Source organism: Megalops cyprinoides, chromosome 7 (genome assembly GCF_013368585.1).
Source record: "Megalops cyprinoides isolate fMegCyp1 chromosome 7, fMegCyp1.pri, whole genome shotgun sequence".
Taxonomy (NCBI): domain Eukaryota; kingdom Metazoa; phylum Chordata; class Actinopteri; order Elopiformes; family Megalopidae; genus Megalops; species Megalops cyprinoides.
The window spans coordinates 36,656,076-36,680,127 of record NC_050589.1 but is presented as its reverse complement, the minus strand read 5'-3'; the positions used below and the strand labels follow the sequence as shown (position 1 = coordinate 36,680,127).

At 43.4% G+C, this 24,052-nt stretch overlaps 3 protein-coding genes across 4 annotated transcripts in view; 2 read left to right on the top strand and 1 right to left on the bottom strand.

Annotated features, from left to right (window-relative positions):
* lmbr1l (limb development membrane protein 1-like) overlaps positions 1-3,924 on the bottom strand; it is a 29,162-nt gene extending 25,238 nt beyond the window's left edge. Inside the window, exon 1 of the mRNA XM_036533429.1 lies at positions 3,691-3,924. Coding sequence (XP_036389322.1) covers positions 3,691-3,753 — 63 coding nt within the window. The 5' untranslated portion in view covers positions 3,754-3,924. The remainder of the gene's footprint in view (positions 1-3,690) is intronic.
* A 668-nt stretch (positions 3,925-4,592) lies between these two features.
* Positions 4,593-9,760, top strand: dnajc22 (DnaJ (Hsp40) homolog, subfamily C, member 22). Its single transcript, XM_036533926.1, has 4 exons — positions 4,593-4,655; positions 5,474-6,107; positions 8,053-8,345; positions 9,079-9,760. The coding sequence occupies exons 2-4, from the start codon at positions 5,555-5,557 to the stop codon at positions 9,259-9,261; spliced, it is 1,029 nt and encodes a 342-aa protein (XP_036389819.1). The 5' UTR covers positions 4,593-4,655; positions 5,474-5,554; the 3' UTR covers positions 9,262-9,760.
* Positions 9,761-10,918: 1,158 nt separating this feature from the next.
* On the top strand, positions 10,919-21,307 carry ikzf4 (IKAROS family zinc finger 4). Of its 2 annotated transcripts, none has more exons than XM_036533501.1 (8): positions 10,919-10,999; positions 13,425-13,479; positions 13,705-13,809; positions 14,048-14,365; positions 15,939-16,106; positions 18,192-18,353; positions 20,157-20,270; positions 20,484-21,307. In XM_036533501.1, exons 2-8 carry the CDS (start codon positions 13,440-13,442, stop codon positions 21,305-21,307), a joined length of 1,731 nt encoding a protein of 576 aa, XP_036389394.1. In that variant the 5' UTR covers positions 10,919-10,999; positions 13,425-13,439. The 2 variants fall into 2 exon arrangements, with proteins under 2 accessions (XP_036389394.1, XP_036389393.1); XM_036533500.1 differs by lacking the exon at positions 10,919-10,999 and adding an exon at positions 13,142-13,239.
* The last annotated feature ends 2,745 nt before the right edge of the window (positions 21,308-24,052 follow it).

Here is a 24,052-nt window from a genome sequence, read left to right as displayed (position 1 = left end):
TGGACCACTGCCAACACTGACCTGAGATTGAGGGGGTTTGTGTGATGTGTGTGTGTGTGTGTGGGTTGGGCATAGGGAGAAAAGCCCAGTCCTCTACAGGCAGAAAATCTCACTATGTAGAAACCAAATAAGTCAACCATGACACAGGAATGTGAAGAAAAAACACCCCTCAGTACATACAGAACTCACACACACGTTAAATGGACCTAAATGTTATGCAAGACTGGTTAATGCAGTGAAAGAACCACATTCTCAGGACTGTCAACATTTCAGAACATTTTTTTCTGCAGAGCAACACGTACACTTCAGGTCTGTAAATGAACAAGCAAAACCTGTGGGAAGGCCAAAAGAGCCTTGTTGCCCTCGGCTTTGATAGGTGAGTGTAACTGTATGGGTATCAGCATCCTTTACATGTGGAGAACCAGCCTGGAGGACAGAAAAAGGTTTTTGAGGAGATATGCACCATGTGCAAAGGCTAACGAAATGAGAACACAACATCCCAGCTGGGCACTAGCACAACCTATGTGAAATGTAAGCCCAGCAGCGAGAGCGGCATGTGCTCTACTAATCCATTTATTTATCCCGACATCTTTTCGTTCCAGTGCTCTTCTGACGCAAGTGAAAACCCCTCCCCCATTTTGTTGCCATGGAGAAGTCACCCAACACCCTGTTTATCATGTTCTGCGCAGCCTGGGGTAATCTAATAACCCTGAAAGTGATTAAAGAAAGGATACATTAGAAGCAAGATGTGGGACCTCTAAATAATGATTGACGATGGGGTGAGATATAACACTCTTGCCTTGGGCTGAGAGGTGGAATTCAGTTACTGGCACAAGCCCCTTGCTACAGTCAAATGCTTTAGTCTCAGAGTGCTGCCACAAGCAAGAATCAGACCAGCACAGTTGGCACTGGGGGGGAGCACCAAGTCAGCACAAGGGAGATGAGAAGCATTACTGGCCTTTTTTCAACCAATGCCAATAAATGCTTGTTTGGGCAGACCAACCCCTACCTAAGGCCAAGTAGGGTGGATATTCTCTGTATTCCAAATCCACTGGGGCTTGCACAAGGATTAGACAGTTACTGAAAGCCCTGTTTGTACATTTATGAGGATCAACACACTGTAATGAGGAGGGCTGTCTTTAAGTCATGCTGTGTTTACATCTTCTTTGTTTACTGCCTGAAACGGGGCTGACAAACACTATGGAGCCTATATAATGCCCCATTTCAGCACATTTAGCATGGCCTTGATGCCGCATTGTAAAAATCAAACAATCCTTATTGGCTTTTCTCAGGTCTGCTAAACCTCAGATTGTCTACATCAGGAGAGACACATTAAAGTTCTTTGTCCCATTCAAAGTTTTGTCAGGAAACTCAACTGAAAACCAAGAAAGCCTTGTCTGCAGGTTCAGATAGGTTTCAGAGTGATTGGGCTAGGCACAGTTATAGCAGGGCAAAGCTCAGTTTAGTTCTTTCAGCATTAACCAATATGAGAGATTCCTTGTACAGAGTGGGAAACAAGAGATTGCTCACAGTGAGTGCGAACACATTTGTGGTCTACATTATCTGTGTTTCCTTTATCTGTGTGGCAGTGGGGTGGACCTCTTTACCTAACTTCTCTAAGTAGGCTATGGAACACTTTAACAATGAAGGCCACTGAATTCCATGTAACTGCACCCCTGAATGAAATGATTATTTGCGACACAAAATATAACTTGGCAGTACAGCATTTCAGTTATACCAGTGAAAGAGGAACTAGTATATGTTGAAGTTCAATTTTAGTAGGGGAAATGTCTTAAGTGTGTTGCACAACATATCTTACCCCACTGAAGGAAATAAAAAAGACATTATGTTTGGCAGCACTTCAGGCCTGTAAGATTGTCAAATTGTCATGGCACCACAATTCACATTGAGCAGAATCCTTACCAGGGAAGCATATGATAACAAATTACTGTCAAAGTCAATGACAGTTAATGTCACATTGCTTAGTGAAATGCAATCATTTAATCATTCCTTTCCAGATCCAAGTCAAAAAACTGCTATAAACACATACCCTTAGAAGAATCCATGTCAAAGTAAACACCTCTATGTCTTCTTCTATGTCAGGCTAGTTAATCTCTATATTCACATATATTCTCCACATATTCTCTCTCTCTCTCGCTCCCATTTATAATATATGTATCACACTACCTTGAACAACCCTACATCTTTTATATCCAAATGATAAATCATTAACTAAAAAGGATCATGTGAAATGTTCCTGCTTAACAGAATGCAAGATTAGTTCTCTTCTGAAGGAATTTTCAGATTTTTTTACACATAGCCAGAGGAAACAGTCAGCTGAATGCGTGTGTATGTCCAGATGTGGTATGTCTTGTCTTTTTATTTATTTTTTTTTGGGGGGGGGGGGGCTTTGTCAAAGGTTAGTCCCAAATGCTGTGTTGTAATATTATGCTGGTCTGAAGTTGAGTGAGAGCTGCACCTTGCCCTCCACGTCATTGTCAATGCCACACACTGTGGTGTGTGCTGGCTTGAGGACAACGACGTGGAGCGGCATGCACACACTACACAACAGCTGCAGCAAATCATGTCCCAGATGAATCCAATGCAATACAGCACAGCTAACCTTGCAACCAGCTAAGAATGGAAAGGTTTGGTGTGCCCCCCCCCCTCCCCCCAAGCACACACATACACACGCATGCAAGCAAAATAAAAAAATAATATCCAACCTCTCAAGTATGTCCTACATACAAACAGCTGTCTCATATTCATGTAAATATATACAGATAGCCCATAAGCCCCTTCACCCATTTCCATTTGACCAACTGGTCAAATTAATGGCCAGACCCCAGGTGCAAAACAGGATGCCCCTGCCCCCTTTAGGGTTGGCCTCCTGTCCCTGATGGAGCCATTTAGCTAATGCACAGCTGTCTACTTGAGGATCCCCGATTACACCGTCGCCACCCCAGATCCTACTGGACTGACAGAAAATCAGTGTGTTGATTAGCTCACAAACACTGACATGAACACCTATCTGTGGAACTAGCTTAAACACAAGTAATCCTTAGCTGTGAAAATGTAAAACATCCAATGTATAGCACTTTCTTATTTAAAACATAAGACTCCCGGTAATAGTAGGGCATGTTGTCCTTTGACTGCTATTTAAATTATGATGATCATAAGCCTTTACAACGGCTTCCTCCCCAAGCATCTCTGTTCCAGCAGTACATTACAATAGAACTACGATCTATTGTGTACAAATTACATTAAAAGACAGCTCTTAGTCCAATGCCTGATGATCTAAAAACCTTGTAACGTTGGCTAACAAAAAAAGGTAGCTAGCTAGTTAGCTTTTGGCTGCCAACTCCAATTTAACGTTACTTCCCGTACTGTTTGAAAGGAGCAGCACACCTAAAAATCCACTTTTCCCCAAATCTGTGGTTACAGTTAGCAAGTATTCATAAGGAGAAAAATATTTAGGATTGTGTTGTTTTACTGTATAAATCGCTGAAAGGAGAAATGTTAGCGCTAGTCTTCGCTGACGTTACCTCCGGACATCAGAATGACTAAAAATATATGTTACCTTGTCCGTGATGCAGTCATGAATGCCAGCTAGCGAGCATATCTAACATCATCCCTAGACCTCAACGGATATATTTATAGTTGGCAAAGGTTTAGTGGTGAACAACTTACTATGGTCTCTCGAACCCGGTCGTGGAATATCTGCTCTCTAACCGACACGTCGTCTGCTTCCATCCTCCGCTAACCATGTCGTGAATTATGTATTCGCAGGCTTGCAAAAGGTTAAAATAAACAACATGCTACATATCTAATCTTCGCAACAAAAACACTGTAACTAGCTACGCTGCTCGCTTTGGACAGGCCCGGTAGGTTCTGCAGATGCTCTCTGATCACCTCTTTCGCCTGTTTCTGTGCACACATGAGCAGCGTGCTGAACTCCACTCGGTTGGTGCTGGACTCATTCAGGGCGGGGCGACATGGAGGCGCACACAGCTGGAGGCGGTCTTAATAGAGGTTATGCAGATTTCTTTCTTAGGGCTTTTTCTACGAAGGGGCGTGGTCTCGAGTGGGAAGGGTGGTTATAAGAACGCGAGGACGCCCACTAGACAAAAATAAATTTAAATATATAGTTCTGGAAATTGATTGGCTGAGAAAGTTAACGCGTGTTCAAAGCAATCAATTCTGCACATCCACACAACCTGCGCGTGGAACTGCGCGCAGATACACTAATTATGGGAATAGCACAGTCTGATATTTAGTGTCTGATATCATTGTTGGGGCCACTGGTGAGCCTGTCTTTGACGTGCAATTAAAGTAGTTTTAAGACAATTCCAGAAATGAAGGAGTTACATGGTAAGCAGGGCTTTTTAAATATCTGTATTACAACAGATACCCACCGTCCACAGTTTATCCAGGACAAATTAAACACACGCACGTACTTCCTAGAAATCTACAAGCCGTTCATATTGTTGCCAGTGCCTTGTCTCTCTAAATCTTTTGATCAGTAGATGTAAATAACGTGTCATATTACATCGCAGCATTGCTGTGCCCATTTGAGTCATAAGCCAAAGTCCAGATGCAACAGGAACCACACTGACACAGACGGAAACGGCACTGACAAGCATTTTGTACATTAGGTAAGCTTGAAAGCTTAAAAAGACAATTATATAGAGAGTTTTGTCAAATAAATATGTCGCACGGTATTACTGAATGCATCGCCATGACACTATTTTAAAGTGTCTCTTGAATATTCATGTCATATAAGTCTAATTTACCCTCGCCTTGGATCGCCTACCGTGTATTTGAACCATATTAATCGCAAACATTTCACTGTGAGAGTGTAGACGACAAACTATCAGATTACCATGGAATAACTGGGATTTATTGACTATGTTTGTCTGCCAATATTGTTCTTTGTTAATCAGAGTTATTTTTAAAGACCGAGTAAAAGACAATCCCCTTTGAACGATGAGTGATTTGAGTGATTTTTCGTGCTAAGAATACTTAAGTGATTTGATCAACAGGGAGTGAGAACGAGGTGATGAAGGCAAGACTGTTCATTGCTGTTGGCCACTGACCGTTTGACTGTATCTAACAACATCTTTTCAAGAAATTCACCTGAAAATAAGACAAAAGTCAATTTACTGTGTAGAACAGACCTTCATCCCACCCAATCTCCATTTTCCAGCGTTATAATATATTAATGATTGTTTACAATAATTTAATTTGTCTGCAACAGAGATTTAAGACAGTCTAAAGAGTGATAATTTGCTTATTATTATGTTTGCATATGTATTATGTTACATTAATGTAATGGAAATATGAAATTATATGTATGATTTCTTTTTGGAATGGCCTTTTGTTTACTCCTCTTGGCAGGAGCAGGAGTAAGTCACTTGTCTAACTGCATGGATTCCTTCTCATAGCTTGTCTTCTTCATCTTTCATCAACATAGATGCTTCTCATTTGAGCTGCAGACAAAGCAAGACCTCACAGGCCAAAATGCGAGTGGCTTTTTAAAGCCACAGATTTCTCCATGGCTAAAGGAGTGGTGACTGCGTATGCGCTGTGGGCAGTTGGTGGTCCGCTAGGACTCCATCACCTGTACCTAGGCAGGGACAGCCACGCTCTGCTTTGGCTCCTTACCCTGGGGGGCTTTGGAGTGGGCTGGGCCAGGGAGATCTTCCGCATTCCAGAGTACGTCGGCGAGGCCAATCGGGAGGCGGCCGGGCAGAACAGGCGGCATCACGCAGCCAGGCCTCCCCCTGTGAGCCTTGCCCGATTTGTTGGCCAGGTTTGCGTGGGCATTTATTTTGGCACAGTGGCCCTCATTGGTCTAAACTCACTCAGCTTCTTCTACGTGATGGTGCTGCCACTGTGTGTGGGTGCTGGAGTTCACCTTGTGTCCTGCGCAGGCCACGAGACATCCAACCTGCAGAAGACCCTCACCGCCTGCCTCATCACATCCCCGATCTTCTACGGCAGCACTCTCTCTCCTCTGCCCATCAGCCTGGCAGCCAGTGTCACTGCAGCGCAGCATCGCAGGTTCAAACGGCCGCACCCATCTGGCACCCCCCCCGATCCACTTGGTGAGACTGACTGATATAGTGTCTGCAAGACTCTGGGGTCAGCTACCTAACTGGCAACCTCAGTAGGCATTTAAACCCCAAGTTTAGACTGCTTAACTGTTGAGCTCTTTTAAAAGTGGAGCACATTTCAGTGGCTTAGCAGGTCTAGACACAAGCACTGTCAGGTTGTTACAACTGTCCGTTGTGGTTCAGTTCTTGTCAGCAACTTTGTGCATACATTCCTACAGATGGTAGTTATTTCTATTTGTCTTCTGTCTTCTTTATTTCTCTGTCTGAATCTGTGAGCTTCTCCTTACACTGCCTTTTATCCCTTCTCCCTGCTCTTGTGTTGTTCTCTGCTTCTCCCCAGCTCTGTTTTGTCTGTTTAGTACCATTCACGGAAGATAAGTTATCCTGTGGTCCCCAGAGTATGTGTTGGCTTTTTCCTAAACTTTAAGAGTGTTTTTGTGTGAAAGAGTGTTTGTTTTGCCAGTTCCATATCCACTTGCAAAAGCTGCTAACACTAGAATTTTACAAGCTGTTTTATATTTCATTGCAACTCAGGAGATTCCCAAGGGTTTTGATTAAGTTTTATTATGTTTTTGTGAGAATTCTCTTCAAAACACCTGTTTTGAAGCTATTTGAAAGGAGCTTTAAAAAGAGACTGTACTAATTTTTCCACCTGCAGCTAAAATAAAAGCACAATATATTTCAGATTAAACAGCATACATTTTATTTAGGTCAATTTGTGTTTATCAGTGTCCACTTGTATGACTGAACATCAACTTGCAATATGAAGGTTTTCAACATTTTTAGTGTCATATGGTTAAAGGTGCACGTTGAAATGGTACATGCTTCAATAAAATAACACTCATGTTGCTAAAATGTTAATCCATTAGTTGGAGGTTACCTGGATTGAGAAATCAGAAAAAACTCAGAAAGTCAGAATAATGTGTAGTAAGAATGTAAATGTGCCATGTGTAGAAATAGTTTCAAACTGTGTTTATTATTACAATATTTTCATGTCTTCATTCCTGTCCCTGAATATATGACTATTCTGTAACATTTTTGGAACATTTACAGCTGCTATAGTGTTGTTTTTATCTGTAGTTTTATAAATGCATGAGTGGTTTCGCATTTATAGAGGATAAAAACAATTTTATCACTTTTTTAAGGCTCTTCCTACACCGTATAACATTGCTGGCATGTGTATGTTATAGAATGGCGAAATTAAGAATTGTATTCTACATGCTTTATATTACAGGACCAACATTATCTCCTGTCTTAACTGCTAACAGCATCTCAAGTAAATTTTTTAATCAATACTCTCCCAAACAACTTAACCTTAGGCCAAAAAGATATTACCTCCTTTTTCAGCATATACGTGTTCTGTTGCACATTTCCACTCTTACAAGAGCATCACTTGCCATTTCAACTCAATCTTACAAAATAGTAAAATCCTGATAAAAATAAATGTCAAAGACAGCCACCTAAACATGCTTTCAGAGTTGAAATTGAGGTTGTAAAAATATTGACTTTGTTCAGGGGGTTGGAGGTCAGTTTCCACCCACCCCTCTTCCTGGAGTGAGGAAATGCTGACACTTAACTGAGAAACCAAAGGGAGAGATCTGTGCACTTTACATAAATCAGTGCACTGCATTGGCATGCTAAATAAGTTGTATGTTAATGAACAACATATATGAATGAATGTTAATATAGTTGTTTTGAGGTTTAGTGCCTCACACATGTACTTTTTTGCTTTTTATTCAACTTATTTTGGCAAATTTCAGTGACAGCTGAACTTGGGATAATGTGTAATAGCCTAAAATCAAAGACTGAACACTTGCTTAAGTTCATTCCTCAGCATTAAAGACAAAGCGTGCCCCCTTCCTTTTCCTAGTAGCTCCCTGATCTCTAGACATCCTTCCTGCCATTCTTCATCTGTATGTGTCCTCTCCTTCCGCAGCTGCACGTCTGTACCGCCTAGGCTTGGCCTGGCTTGCCTTCTCTGCCCCTCTGGGATACTGCGTATTTCACAACACCACCGCCACGCTGTATTACCTGTCGGACTGTGTGGCTGCGCTGCTGGACGCACTGTGGTTCCTGCCCTGGCTCCGGGACGTGCTGGAGTTCTTTCTGCTGCTGCCATACAGAATTCTGTGTGCTGTGACAGGGGGAGGGGGAGCAGAGGACAGCTGGAGGAAAGTGCTGGAGATCCTGCTCCGGGAGCACAGCCAGAGAGAGAAGGAGGCACTGAAGGTCAGATGGAAGTGTGTGCACATGGGTCTGTAGATATGTGAAAATATACATTTTCATGGGTAGAAACTGTAGTTCATGTGAGGCATGTGGATTGGTAATTTGTATGTATGCCAGCATCTGTTGTATATGCACTTGCTGTTTTCTGTGTCTTGACTGTCTCACAATCAATAAGTGAAATATATTCACATAAATATATTCACAATAAGTGAAACACAATATAATATGATATGGTATGATCCTAAAGTGTTTTTATAAAAAGGTACACCCACCTAATCCACCATGAATGTATAGCCTTAATGTGGGTTTTGTACAGCAGCCATTCTGTGTAAGTGCACTTAACATCAGTTACAATGGAGATGAAAGCATTATGTGGAAAATGAAATGCTTGAGAAAAGGCAAGTAAATTACAGTTATGGGCCAATGATTTTATAGAACACGATGAGTTTTTAATGATCTCATGGTGTCAAGACCTTGGTTTATCACCTCTTCTAGGAGAGGACATCTCCATACGCTAAGTGTTCCTACCACCAACCAGGGGCATTTGGGTTTATTGTCATCACTGGGGAAAGAGCAACCCCTACTGGCAATTACAACCTCTTCTCATAATTTGCTTTTACCTTTGCTTTTAAGGGGTTTAGTCTCTACAGAGGCAGTGAAAATGGCTGCAAGATCTGTCCATCTATCTGCTTGTAACTATGGAGTTACATCACCCTGAAAATGTGCTGTGTTTCAGGTCCTGTCAGTCAGTGAGGATGCCTCCATAGAGGATATAACACGGAGCTACAGGGAGCTGGTGAAGGTGTGGCACCCAGACCACAACCCCAACAGGATGCTGGAGGCCCAGCAGATGTTCATTAAGATCCAGGAGGCTTATGAGACGCTGCTACGACGTCACAATATTTTCCGCAAGAAATAATTTTCTACAAACACAGAAAAACTGACAGGACACAGTGTGTGGGATTGGTGGACCAGCGACAAACATAATCCTTCTCACATGACAGGATCAGTAAGCAGATGATACAGCTATTATATGAGAAAATGACACACAGCAATCCTAACTGAACATGGAAATAATGAAAATACTACATCACGGTGTCTTAGCTCAACACAGACACTGTACAAGTTTAATAAAATGTAAAGTATTAAAAATTCAATTTTTATATTCAGCCCAACATGTGCTGCTCTTGTAAAAATGTTCAAACCTATAAGGCTCAAAGACCTCAAAGTCTAACAAGAAATTACAGAGTGCTGCAACGGTTTTGACTGGGCACATTGAAGCCTCCTACTCTTGATATTTTAAATGGTAAATATCAACTCCAAAGGGGCCGAAATATCAGCTATTGGGATCAGTTGTTTCCATGAAAACGCAAAGTTGTATGATTACAGTTTTAAAAAATAAAATATGTGTGTGTGCAGCTGTGATTCCCCTTTCCTGTTTTCCAGAATTTAAATATGGATCCGCGGATGGGCAGGTCTGACAACCCACTTACTAAATTGCTGCCAGTTAAAAAAAAAAAAAACTGAACGCGATTGCAGACAGTGATTCAGCGATTCGGTGCCAGCGATTAATGCTTATAACATCGGTTCACATCATGGTGCTGGCCTCAAAACAAGCTTAGAATTCTGCGGCATTAATGTGTCCTATGCAGCAAAATCTAACCGCTTCGGTGCACAATTATCTAGTAACGATATACAGCCCATTAAATGCTAAATGCAAACGCCAGCCATCATTTAGAAAAGGGCAAAAAACCTATTACATTAGCCAAAAGTTCCACCTGTGTTATTTCACACATTATTACAACACGCACACGATCACAGTACACCGGAGGAATAAATGCAGCTAGAAGTTATAACTAAAAATATATTCTCAATTTAAGGTATGTCTCTAGCGATCCACAGATTGCTAAAATATTCATCCATATCACACATAAGAGAAATACAACGTGACCAGCAACCAGTAGAAATAATACATTATAAAGGGAAAAAATGGACTGTAATCAATGTTTTCCCTGTCGCCGGACACGTCTAACATGTTTCACTTCGTCAAAGTACCTTTGATGACGGGTACAACACCACGGTTTACCTACAGCTGAGATACACCTACGGAAAAGAAATCAACTAACACAAACGGGACACTGTATCATTAAGATTGATGATTTACATTTATTCATTTGGCGACTTACATAGGTTACAGTTTTTTTACAATGTTATCCATCAATGTTACAGTGTTATCCATTTATACAGCTGGTTATTTGATGAGGCAACTGTGGGTTAAGTACCTTGCAGTAAGTAGCAGTGCCCCGGCGGGGATTGAACCGGCAACCCATTATTGTCGACCGTTCGAAGGAGCTGGCAACAAGGAATCATTAGTTATCTTACTACAGTAATCACACGTTGCAGACAGCAGGGCCATGAACGGTTGCGCTCAGTCCAAAGACGTCTCAACTTTTTCCTTCTCTTCTATTCTACATCGATGTATTCGGTACTCACTGCCGATCGGGGCTTCCGTGGTTGGATTATTACGGCCTATATCCCAGCGTGGGACCGGAAGCTGTTTGGTGTTCCAGGTAAAACCTCCCAGAGATGCAGCCCTCGCAGGAGAAAACAAGGGGAGAACCAGAAACATAAATCTGACAATCGGAGTCCATTGCCAGGTGAGGCAGAGGGTGAGGTAGTAGAAAAGTGAGTGTTTAAGTTTGGTGGGAATGTTGAAAGTCCATATTAATAATAATATTAATAATAGGACAGGCTGGCTGGCTAGTCTGCGTCGGTTGAGTGGTGGGTGCCATAGCAACGGCGCACAAGAAACATTATCCAGCTTCTCGCAGACAATGCGCTGAATGATACAGCTACCAAGCTACTGTTGCAAAGCAGCTAGTGACAACACCAGTCAATCGTTGAATGTGATTACTAGCTTGTTATAATGTTTTTTGTGGTGTGCGATTGCGTGTGTCAATTTCGAGTAACTGTCATGTTTGCTAGCTCAAGCAGCTAGCTTGCTAGCTGCTGTTTGATGTTCTAAGGCTTCATAAACGGACTCTGCTGTTAGCTGTTCGGCTGGGGTGACAGGATCGTTGGTTTAGCAGGTCGCGACGAATTAAGCTAGTTGGCTAGCTAGCTATCAAACTATAGCTAGCTAACTAATTGACAGCTAGCTTGCTAGCTAAGTTTGCAATAGCAACATCACCCACAGCTACCTTGCCAGCAGTGGCAGCTTGGATTTGAAAAACAATTCATGTGTTCATAGTAAATTATTTCTGGCAGAGTGGCGTAGTCAAGGTCCCTGTTCAAATAAGTTAAAAAGTTGGTACTCAGGTAGTTAGATTAGGTAGATGTAACGTTAGCTAACAAGTTTACTCACCTGGCTAGCCAACGTAGCTAGTCAAAGTTATCCTTGCTGATCATGTCAGGGCCTTGTCATCTTGCCAGTGTTCTGTCTGCCGTGCCTTGTTTTGATATCCTGTTTGAATTGTTACTGTTTCGCGTTATGTTATGTAAAGATGATTATTAAATTAATAGAAAATGACCACGTAAAAGCGAGAATTGACAAGCACCAGACTTTAAAGACTGTAGAGACTTTAGAGATTGCATAGAGCAATAACAGTCACTGTCACCTGTAAATCAGCAAGATATCTATGTGTGCCATAGAGTTTATGCAGTATCTACCCAGGTGAAAATTTATCTCGTATGTGCTCCCAAAGTTCGTTATAAGTGACCACGTTCTGATTAGATTTCTCCGTAAATGTGTGATCAGTAAATCACCATCTTTGTTAATTACAAACACGGGAGGTTCTGCAGCACTTACTTTTAAATGTTTTAAAACTTACTTTAAAAACGCTTTATCTTAATCCTCAATGGACTGCACACTCGGCAATACATCTTTATATATAACAAAATATTAAAAACAAACAAACAAAAAAATTAAAAACCGTGTAAAAGAAGTTTGTGAAAATATCTTGTTGCTCTTGAATGCCTTAAGTAATTCATTATTTGATGGCTAATGGCGTCTTAATTTCTTGTTCAATTTATTATATATGTGATGTTGAATTAGACTATAAATGAAAAAGTAAGTTAGTTGTTGAGTGGCAAAACATATTCTGAGGGCCAATGTAGATTGCTGGTGCTCAGTGATGATGGTAATAACTGAAATTTGATTACTGATGTCTCTATTGTTTTACCTTTTCACAACCTCTGTGTTTGCAGGTTTGAGCGGTAAAGCTTCTTAAGCAGCCTACCTACTAACCGGATGTTGTGTTGTCTAGCTTAGATTTCAGTGATAAAACTGAAATCAAATGGGCAGAGATTTCTTCCCTTTAGTTTCTCTCTCGCTCTGTTTCCCTCTTTCAATCCCTCCCTCCCTCTGCCAGTCACACTTACTCCCTTGTGGAGTATTTTTGTTCATCCCTGTCTTTCTTCACTATATCTCTCTCTGTCTCTTGATCCCTTTCTTTCTCACTTTTTTCGTCTCTGAGCCCTGCCCCAATATTTTCAGTCTGGTCTCAGTGTAAAGCCATTTTTCTGCCCTCTTGTCTTAGGGTTTCCTGGGTGTAGGTTGAAGAGAGGGAGGAGAGAGCTCGGGGAGGTGTTAGCACGCTTGCTGCCGCCCCTATAAATAATATGCAGTAGTTTCACGTGTGCACAGCCTGATGAGGTTCGGGGGTTTCAAGAGACACTAGGCCAAAGTCTGAGTAACAAAAGAACTGGGAACAAAGAATTGAGAGACTGTAAAAGAGAAATACAGAGATAAAGTCAGAACAGAAAAGAATCAGTGAGAAGGAGAAAGGAACAGTAAGACAGGCAGGTTCAGTGACTCAGAAGAGGCTAAGGGCATTTAGGCATTTAGGTTTAAGAAGAACAAAGGCCATCAGCTATGAACCGGGCTAATTCTGACGATGTGAGTATCATAAAAACTGCTTTTATAACACATGCAAGAAGCAAACGTTGGTGTGCTCGTTGTCCTGCCTTTATGTAGGATGGTACTAATACAGACGCACATGGGAGGGCAAGGACTTTTAGACAGTAGAAGCGGACACCACACGACCAATCTAATTCAAATGTCTGTGTTTGTTTGTCACTTAGTCAGCTGGTGTGAGAATGAATGCTGACGACTGCAATGGCCGCTCCTTTGTGTCAGGTAAGAGTTGAATATAGTACGCGTGTGTGTGTGGATGTTGGCTAAGTAAAATGGCACAAAATTTTGAAAGTTCATTGTTAGGTTTTGTAGACGTTATCAGGTGTGTGTCTCAGATGTCTTGCTTGTGTGATATATACATTCACTGAGAGTTCAAATGAAACAAAGTAGTTTAAGTGTTCGGAGTCTCACGATGCACTGGAGTCCGCTAACCTTATGCGTTTGCAGGCAGCGGAGACTCATCGATGGAGAGGGAGTTCTCGGGGGGGCTGGGGGGCCCCACTGTAAGCACTCCCAACAGTCAGCACTCCTCCCCCAAGCGTTCCCTTAGTGGTCAGTATACACCCGGTCCATGTCTTTGTGCATCTGTACACACACTGTAACGATCCATGTTAGGATTTCTTATTGCTTTAACACGCATAGGTCTCGCTGTTCACATGTAACTGCGTGGTGATATTTAGAATGCAGCCACTGATGCAAAGCATGAGCTGTGTGAGGTTCCCTCTCGCCAGCAACGTTGTGAGCAAAAAACAGTCTGCTGCACAGGTTCTCTCTGCCTTTGTCTCTCCAGCAAACTCCATCAAGGTAGAGTTGTACAGCGACGATGAGCCGGGCTGCGTGTCCCTTCTTCAGAGAGGGGAAGAGAGGGGAGAGAGGGGAGAAGGGTGGAAGGATGAGAGAGGGGACAGGGTGGAAGACGGGGGCTGTGGCGGCAGCAGCAGTGAGGGAGGTTGCGGTGGTGAAGGGGCCGGGCACGGCGAGTGGGCCAGTCCAAAGCCGGCCTCCCCGGGGCCCATCCGGCTGCCGAATGGGAAGCTGAAGTGCGACGTATGCGGGATGATCTGCATCGGGCCCAATGTGCTGATGGTGCACAAGCGGAGCCACACAGGTGAAGGCCAGCAGGGTGACAAAGGGGAGGCTGGGGTGCCAAGCTATCCAGAGCGCTACAAGATGCAGACAACTTTCTCTTGAGCTGTTTTTTTCCAAGTGTAGCAGCTGCAAACTTTCTCCTAAAGAAAGCCAAGAAAAGTGCATACAACACTAAGCACAAGCAGGAGCTGTTAGCAAATTATCACTTTTAGTTTTAGCTGCATTTATTTGCAGTGCTGGAACCTTTAGTCTAGATCTCATTGTTTGTGCAGTAAGTGGAGACCCTTATCCAGGGTAACCTTCTGAACATATGTTACACACATATAATAGAATAAGATTTTAGCATTGGTTTGGGTAATATACCTTATGAGCCTGCAGCCCCTTATATGCTTAGCATTACCCAGTGTGCTCAACACTTGTCCTTGGGACTTACTGTGTGTCCTGTATGTGCTGTTTTGTGCTATTAAAGTAGCTGTTTATACAACATGTTTTTGCTAATATCTGCTCCTTGAAAGTTGCAGCTGTCTCATTTGTTCAATTGCTTCTCCTAAGCCCCATTTAGCAACTACTTAGGCTTAATCAATAATGTTGAACATCTGTCGGTATTGCTAATTGTTTTATGAATGGTGTCCAGGATTTTATTGCGGGAGACACTGGCATAATCTACTAAAATAGTTTATTAAATAATGATGCCTCAGTCACTGAATGTGATTTTATGGGTTTTTTTGAAATTTAGTTTAACCTGTTCCTTGTTCAAGTGTAGAGCTAAATTAGTTTTGCTTTGATTATGACTGCCCTTACAGTGGTCTGTCCTCAAGCAATATCTGTGTTCTGTGACCTGAATTCAGTAAAGTTAACAATAATATTGTATTTTGTAAAGAAGTTATATCTAGAGTTTCTAACTGGCCAACATGGAATGTTCCCAGTTTTCCCAAATGTCTGACTCTTGGAAAGTCCTAAAACCTTTCCTGGAAAGATTTCAAAAATCTGGGGTGACTCCAAACTTGTGAAAACTCCCTGTCAGGGCTGTCAAATTCAGGTCCTGGAGATCCAGTGTGTTTTTATGCCAGCAACTTTTTGTTGATGTGTTTTGCTGAATAGGCCATAATGACTTAATTACTAGGGCTGTGTGCATTTTTACTGACACATTCTCCAATATGTGTTGCAGCAAAATATTTCAGTGCAGTACACATGTGCACATCTTCAGTTATAATGTAAGTTTTGGCTTAATGTAAGTTAAGGAACTGATTGGGCCAAATATGCAACTGACAACTCAACTGAGAGTTTTGAGCAAAAACTAGCATTCCCACCAGCCCCTTAGCTTTACACTCATGCTGTAAGGTACCAGTAATGAAATATGAAGTAGTTCACAACAGTAGTAGTAAAAATATATGTAGATTTAGTGACAGAACAGCCTAACATTACGGCAGTTTGATTACAAATTAGAGTTTTGTAATACAGCAACGTGTGTCTGTGACAGGTGCTGAATTGTAACCACCGTTGTGCTGTACAGAGCGCAGGAATTAATTATATTATGCATAGAGAAGCATGTGTCGTAAAAGCCTGTTCTCCTGTGTTTGTGTGATTGGCAGGAGAACGGCCCTTCAAATGCAACCAGTGTGGGGCCTCGTTCACTCAGAAGGGGAACCTGTTGCGTCACATCAAGCTGCACTCCGGGGAGAAGCCCTTCAAATGCCCATTCTGCGCCTACGCCTGCCGCCGCCGGGATGCCCTGACCGGACACCTCCGCACCCACTCTGGTGAGACCACGCTTGCTGTGCGGGAGTGGGGGTGGGGGAAGGAACACCAGGAGCATCAGTGGGGAGACAATGACACCGATACTGAATTCAGTGCGTGAGACAATGTGACATTCTATCACTTCTATGCAATAGAACAGGAAACATGATGGCTTATTACACCCATTTGCAACTGTAGAGCTGGAAGCAGGCTGTCATGAGCTGAAACCAAACATGGCTGACCTGGTGTGGTATGGCTGCTTTTCGATTGTATTAGCTGAGATATAGCAAGTAATTTCTCACTGCATGGTGGTACCTATCCATATCAAAATGACTGCTGGGGCTGTCTGCAGGCCAAGGTAGTCTGTACACCATTTTACCTCTGTGTGCTTCTCGTTGTTTGTTTGTTTTCATGTGCGTGTGTGGTGCGCTCCATTTTTCCCGTCAGTTTTAACTGACGGAAACAGTGTCACCAGGCAGCATGCCAGCTCCGCCTACATCAGGTTGAAAATGCCATCATCAGATATGCTATGCTATCTGCCAGAGTTGACACAGGTCAATGAAAAAAAAGTGGATGCTGAACTTGGTTACCCTGGTTTTGGTTGTACTGTGCAAGTACGTTAATGACAAGAGAGGGCGAGGGGCAGAAAAACAAGGAAGAAAGTCAAAATGGAAGGGGGGGGGGAGCCAATGACAGGCGGCCACCTAATCTCAATCTGTCAAAAAAACTAATGTCATTAACTGGTCACCATTGGGTGACTGAGGAGATGACTAGCCAGTCAGAGCTCATTAAGCAAGGCATTCAAACCCATTCCTTTTATGTGGCCATTACATTATATTACTGGCAATTATCAGACATTCTCACTGACATTCTCATTGACTTACACAGTTTTTATATGGTATTTGTTTATATAGTTGGATATCTACTGAGGCAATTCTGGGTTAAGTACCGTACCCAAGACTACAGCAGCAGCGCCCCAGCAGAGAATCAAATTGGCAATCTTTTGGGAATTAACCCTGCTCTTTACAACTATGCTACATTGCCGCCCCGGCCTTTACGTGTATGCCTAAGACCATCGTCCAATTCATGGAGCATTAATCCGCTTTGCAGCTGGTTAATTGTTACATTGCTGGACCTTTTCAATTGATCTCAGTACTATCCAACACACGTGGCAGTTAGAGGTCAGATCTGATTGTAGTGGATTACAGGGGAGACATAATATGGCAGAACTGGGCCATAACGTAAGTTAAATAAAAAGCTAGTCGAAGAGTGACAGGGGAACATTCAGGACACAGTGTTGCACACTTCTCAAGCTTCAGTGCAGCACTTACACGTAAATGACATTTACAGACAATGAAAACAGGAAATCCTGTTGATGTTTTTTTTCAAATGATGAAGATTCACGTTCATCAGGTGGTGTTGTCGTGGATGTTAGTGCTGAACACGCAGGAGGACAGGGCGGGTCTCACCCTGTAGGTAAGGTGAAGTCGCCGATTCTCAGAAACGAGCATATGCGGGGCGCCAGATTTCAGGTGAAGCCGTTGCGGTGCACCGTCCTGTCTTCTGTGGGGTGTCTTCCTGGCAGCAGGGCTGACACGCCAGGAAGGAGGAACGCTATCGAACGTCACAGGCGGGCAGCGAAAGACCATTTCGGGGAATCCTGATAAGAGGGGAAATCTCGTTTTCGATGGAAATCTGAAAAAAAAAAAGATGAGGGGATGTCCTCCGAACCAGTTTACCTCCGGAAATCTCCAAAATCCTACAGTTTTGTTCCGGTGTTCGTAAAGGTATTTGTTAAACATCAGTGGCCACCCGTTCTGCATAGGGCAGCGTACCAAACAAATGGGGCTTGGTAACATCGCACTCTGTGTCGGGGTACTTCAGAGGTACTGTCAGTTACGTGTCTCATGACGTGTGTACACGTGTGTACCCTCTGGGTCGTATGTACATGGTCTGCTGCTAAGACCGCTTTCTCACTTTACCCTATCTTTTTCTCTCCCCCTTCGTTTGTCCACCTGTACTCCTCTGCCTGTCCTTCCCCTCCTCTCTCCCTCTACCCCCTGCCCCACTTCCCCTGTCCTGTTTCTGTTTCTCTCCCCCTCTCTCAGTGTCATCCCCCATTGTTGGAAAGCCCTATAAGTGCAGTTATTGCGGCCGCAGCTACAAGCAGCAGAGCACACTGGAGGAGCACCAGGAGCGCTGCCACAGCTATTTGCAGAGCCTGGAGCCCCAGCTATCGCAAGGCGCCCACACACAGGGCAATGCACAGGGTAATACACAGTGCCTACACACAGGGCAATGCACAGGGTAATACACAGTGCCTACACACAGGGCAATGCACATGGTAACACAGAGCGCCTACACACAGGATAGGACGCCCATAGGCAGATGGTAACGTACAAGGTAACTTACAGTGCTTACACACAGGGTAATGTACAGTGCCCAAATACAGGGTAAAACATTCAAGTCAGCAAATCATGCTTCTTGAGCACTGACTCAGCTCTACACCCTAAGAAATGTCAGCTTTGACACACGCTGATGTACAAGATTTCACAAGTTTGATGCTGGGCTGTGTCCGTAGCTGCCTTGATCCTCCTGGAGTCCCCTTGTTTCCTTGCTCATTAGCACCCTCTAGTGACTCATCAGACCCTTTCAAGTTGCTCAGATAATGTCAGTTAAGATACACTTATCCTTCAGTTACCATTTCCTCACCTATGATGCACTGTGGGGCATGTCTTGCAAAAAATAGCAATAAGTTGCATTTGTCACTCTTCAGTGATCTGGTATGAGTATAGAGGGTGTTACAATAGAATAGAATATATTTTTATTGTCCACCAGGGTGGAAATTTGTCTTCGGCTCACCAAAACACAAGCACAACAGCATAAGAAACAGACAGGCATTTAATAAAACAAACACGTAGACAAGGTCACATTACACATTAAAAAATAAATAAATAAGTAAATAGTTAGATAAATAAGTAAAAACAGTTCTTGTCAGTGTCTTTGGCTTGAATCTTGTCAGTCACTTGTAGAGTTAAGAATATTGATGGCACTTGGGATGAAGGACTTCTTAAATACATTTTTATTTTATTTATTGGTGGTGCGGAGAGGCAAGCTTAAAGAATGATTTGCGAGTTCAAAAGGGTGAAAAAGGGAAAGAAAAGCATAAAGCTGTTAGAAATACTAAAAACAAAACACAGTAATCACACACAGAGTAACACACAGTAACCACACAAAGCAAAGGCACTCACCAATGGGGGCTGGGAGGCATGGTGGGTGGAATTGTATTTTTAGATCTCTGTACTTTATAAATTAGTGTCTCCTCACCAAAAGTGGGCGGTATGGAAGCAAGAATTTTCTCTGGTCTGCCTAACCAATCAGAGTTGTTGGTACACGTTGTATTTTACTATATCTATCTAAAAAAACATTTCAAGAGGTAAAAAAGAGGCATGATTTTGATTAATATAAAGCTTCTTGAAGTTACAGAAATGTGTGGTAAATAGCATTTATTTTCAAAACTGTTTACTTGCTCAGGAACTTCATACACATTTTACATTTACATTTACATTTATTTATTTAGCAGACAGTTTTATCCAAAGCGACTTACAAAAGTGCATACAGTAAGTATAGCGACAGTACGGGGACAGGATGTGTACAGTTCCACAATGAGACAGTTCTCAGCTGAGAGCAGCGTCTGTTTGAGGACACAGTACTATCAGATTTGTACAACTACAGCGTATAGGGCAACTAATACGATACACCTTCAAACAGCAAACTTCAACAACTTCAAACGGCACAGTGAGCGTCAGGGTAAAGGCGGCAACAAGAAACAATTTAAAAAGCACAGCAATTTACGACAGCACTGATTGGGGGGGGGGGACCAATTGTGTGCTGGGTCAATCCAGGTAGAGTCTGAAGAGGTGCGTCTTCAGGCCCCGTCTGAAGGGATGGGGTGAAGGAGCTGTCCGTAGCAGGACATTTTACTATAGCATTATCCATACAGTGACACACTGAAGTTGTTGGCTAGCTATTAAGCTAAGCTAGCGATTTTAACGCCTTCCTGTCTGGTATAGGAGAAGACGCGCGTGACCTGGAATTCACACCAGATCCTCTGCAGCCGATCTTCATGGACCGGCTGACCAACAGTGTCACCAAGCGCAAGAGATCCACGCCCCAGAAGTTTGTGGGTGAGCACCTGCTCATGCTTGTCTTTATTTTCATAGTCTGCTTTATGAGGTGCAAGGAATTTCAGTTAGATCATGATACTGACATGTGACAGTGGGTACTCAATCTGCCTTCTTTAAATATTGAAAGTGACATGTATGTTTAAAAGTGAGCCATGTGTTTGCAATATGTTGTCAATGTTGGCCATTGAATAGAGACATCTGTTTATTTCCCAGGAGAGAAGCACATATGTCTCAACATGGCTGACACCCCCCTTGACAAGGAAGGGGACATGCTTGGCTCACAGCACATAGGGGTTGACTCCTCCCACTATGTGGGAGTGGGAGGGGAGTACCTCAGGGGGCCTGGGGGAGGTCCAGAGCCTGTTCGACCCCTTCGGTTGCCCCCGCCACATGCCACCTGCTTGTCAGAGTTCACCCCAGTCATCAGCTCAATTTACAACCAGCTGGCTACCCCTGGGCCAAGAGCAGACTGTGTGGGGGGCGGAGCTGGAGTAGGAGGTGTGGCCTTGGGATTAGGTGGGCGGGAGGCGGGCGAGGGCCACGAGGACTGGCCCCCGGGCCGAAGCCACACCGCCCCCCCCAGCAACGGCTGCCACGACTCCACGGACAACGACAGCATGGCTGAGGAGCAGTGCCCCGCCGCAGCCCCTGCTGGCAGCGCCAACCACCACCCCGCTCTAGCACTGCAGCGCGGCCGGGAGAGGCACAGCCCTGCCCACACCAAAGAGAGGGACCGGGGTGAGCGGGAGAGGGAGGAGGGGGGCCTACTGCAGGCCACTGCAGCCGCCCAGCCCCAGGGCTCAGGCTCCCCGGGCCCTAGGGAGGCGTTGCGGGTGGTGGACGGCGAGGGCCGCCCCATGCGCTCCTTCCACTGCGAACACTGCCGCGTCCTCTTCCTGGACCACGTCATGTTCACCATCCACATGGGCTGCCACGGCTTCCGCCAGCCCCTCGAGTGCAACATCTGTGGCCACCGCAGCCAGGACCGCTACGAGTTCTCCTCTCACATCGTCCGTGGGGAGCACAAAGTGGGCTAAGATGGGGACAGTGGGGGGGGGGGGGGGGGTGGGGGGCAGAGAACAGGGGTGGGGAAAGGGTTACTTTTGTAGGGGTGCTCATTTCTTTAAGAGCAGGGTGAGCGGGGTTTGGTCTGCACCAGTGTTAAACAAGGGAGTGTAAGTGGCGACTGTTACATTCGCAGTGTTGACTGTTAAAGGTTAAATGAAAGATGTGCTGTTACACGTAGGGCCACGGATTCAGCCATATCTTTCAAACGGAGGAGAGACAAACCCTGAAATCCCCCTGAGCTGTTTTATTTTGCAAAATGTGGCTGTTTTGCCTCAGAAGTGCCTTCCTCCGATGTGGTTTAACTTCGACCTTTAAAATTGACAAAAAAAGCACTGCTGTAGGAAGCCAATCACCAGGGTCTGTCAGGGCAGAAGAGGTGCTGAGAACTGCAGGGCATTCACCAGGGTGAGACTGCGGCGCCGCACTTTTCAGATCCATGCCACAAGTGCAGGAAACCATATGGCACATCAATCCAGCAGCAGAATGACAAAGCTGTCACATCTGTGTTTTCTGGCAGACTTAACCTTTAGGTTAGGCTTTGGGGGCCTGAAGGTATAACTTTCCTCAGTGAGGGGAGAAGGGGGACGGTTGGAGCGTTCAGCCTCAGTCATGAGGGTTGAGATTCTGCACTGTTGGGGATCAGGGGTATTGGGTCTTGTGCCGTGCACTGCCCAGGAATGCGGACACACGTTGCCTTAATAGAAGTGAAAGAATATCAACCCTGGCCCAGCGCTGCATATTTGCAATGTATTGTAAACACAGTGAGTATTGTTGGGCACTCCAGAGATAGAATTATTACATAGATTATTGCAAACGTTATTAGGAGGAAACAGAATATGTAGTTTCTACTGGCCCTAACTTTTCCCAGTTGTGTGACTTTTAACCAAAAAGTCATGTCTGTCAGTATTTGCTGTAGGGTTTTGGCAGAGATCATTTTGTGATTCAGAATGATGCCCTGAAATGCTACTGCTATATGCATCACTTTAATGTCTGCTTCCAACATGGAAGGGAAAACATGAAATATCTTCCCTCAGCGTTTTGGAGTCCCTCGCGCTTGAGGTCAACATGGAATTGGTTGACGGCCTCATTACAGCCTTGACTATCAATTGAAATAACTTCCTGTAGATAGTCATTTGTACCAGGAGTAGAGATTTTATTCATTGATCACTGCAGTTAAATGTAGATTTTAAGCACTGGTGCAGATCAGACAGAAACCCCATCTCATCACATTGGAGGAATATTGTTGGGGGGGGATTACCTCTATGGAGGATTGCACTTTCTAATATTCCTCTTACGCATTTTCTTTTTTTTTTTTTTTGGAGGGGAGGAGGTGTAAATTAACTGATATGTAAAGGCTTTAGGGTGTAAGGGGTGATGACAGCTTTGAGGGAAAGGTTTTTTGACCCATTGTGACCTATTTGTTCCTTTTGCACTGATACTGGCCAGATGGTGTTCAGAGACTATGACAGTCATTACAAGAACTTGCATCTAATGGACAACACAAACACGAAAACATTTGTTTCTGAAAGAGCTAGAACGGTTATTTTCCATGGTACAGTAGTATGCAGGCACTAGGCTTGCAGAAAAGAGAATTCGGTGGGTGTTAGTTGGGTGCTTGCGTGACTCCTTTTATTTGTTCTGGCATTTAGCCATATTCTGCTGTTGTATTCTGAGCATCCAGGTCTCAGAAATATTAACATAGTACTTTTGGCATTTTTTACCCTCCCCCCTCCTTTTTGTATGAATTGTATTCCATGGTCTCTCCAATAGAGTAAAAATGTTACATTCAGTGTTGTGGAGACCAGGGTAATGTAGTTCGCGAAGTGCTACTGTAATCGATTGCGGCAACACCGAAACATTTTGCTTTCCATTTTTTTTCTAGTTCATATGATCATGGCTTTAAAAGGTGGTTTCAGGCAAAAGGGGAATTTACATGCTGTGGAGAAAATGAATAGTATGTGATGTTTGATGGAAACCGTTACAGTAGCACTTTAACTGTAAAGTCCTTCAGTTCTTTTTTAAATAGAAGACAATAGAGAAAAGGAAAGCACACAAGCACTAAAGATTATGACATGGAAGTCAATATCAAAGATTCTTTATTTTTAAAGTGATTTTGTTACCAGCTGTAAAATGATTTATGGTGAAGTTTTGTGTGTGTGTGTGTGTGTGTGTGTGTGAGAGAGAGAGAGAGAGAGAGAGAGAATTGGAATTTGGCCAGCTATTTCCAAAACCTACTTGGGATACCAGTGCAGTAATTAATTGGCTAAATGATCTGTTCCACTTGCTTTTCTTTTACAAAAACCATTTGGAACCTTTGAGGTATTTTAAAATGTTTCATGAAATATATTCGGCAAATTATTTGTATGATTAAATGAACATTTGTGCGACCAAATACATTCAGCATTTCTTGTATCAGGTGATGCAGATAAATTCTCGGAGCTGAATAGTGTATGGTCTTTGCTAGCAGATTTAAAAAAAAAAAAAGACCGCATGAAGACTTTTTAATGAACAGATTAATTATGAGCATACTTTTATATAAAGTACAAATGCACTTAAGATTGATACGAAAGAAGATATGTTATGAATTGCATCATGTTTGAGTGAAATCAGTTAATGAAGCCCTTTTGCCTGCACGTGTGTGTGTGTGTGTGCGCGCGTGCGTGCGTGTTTGTGCGTGCATACATGCATGTGGGAAATGTATGTGAGACATTGGA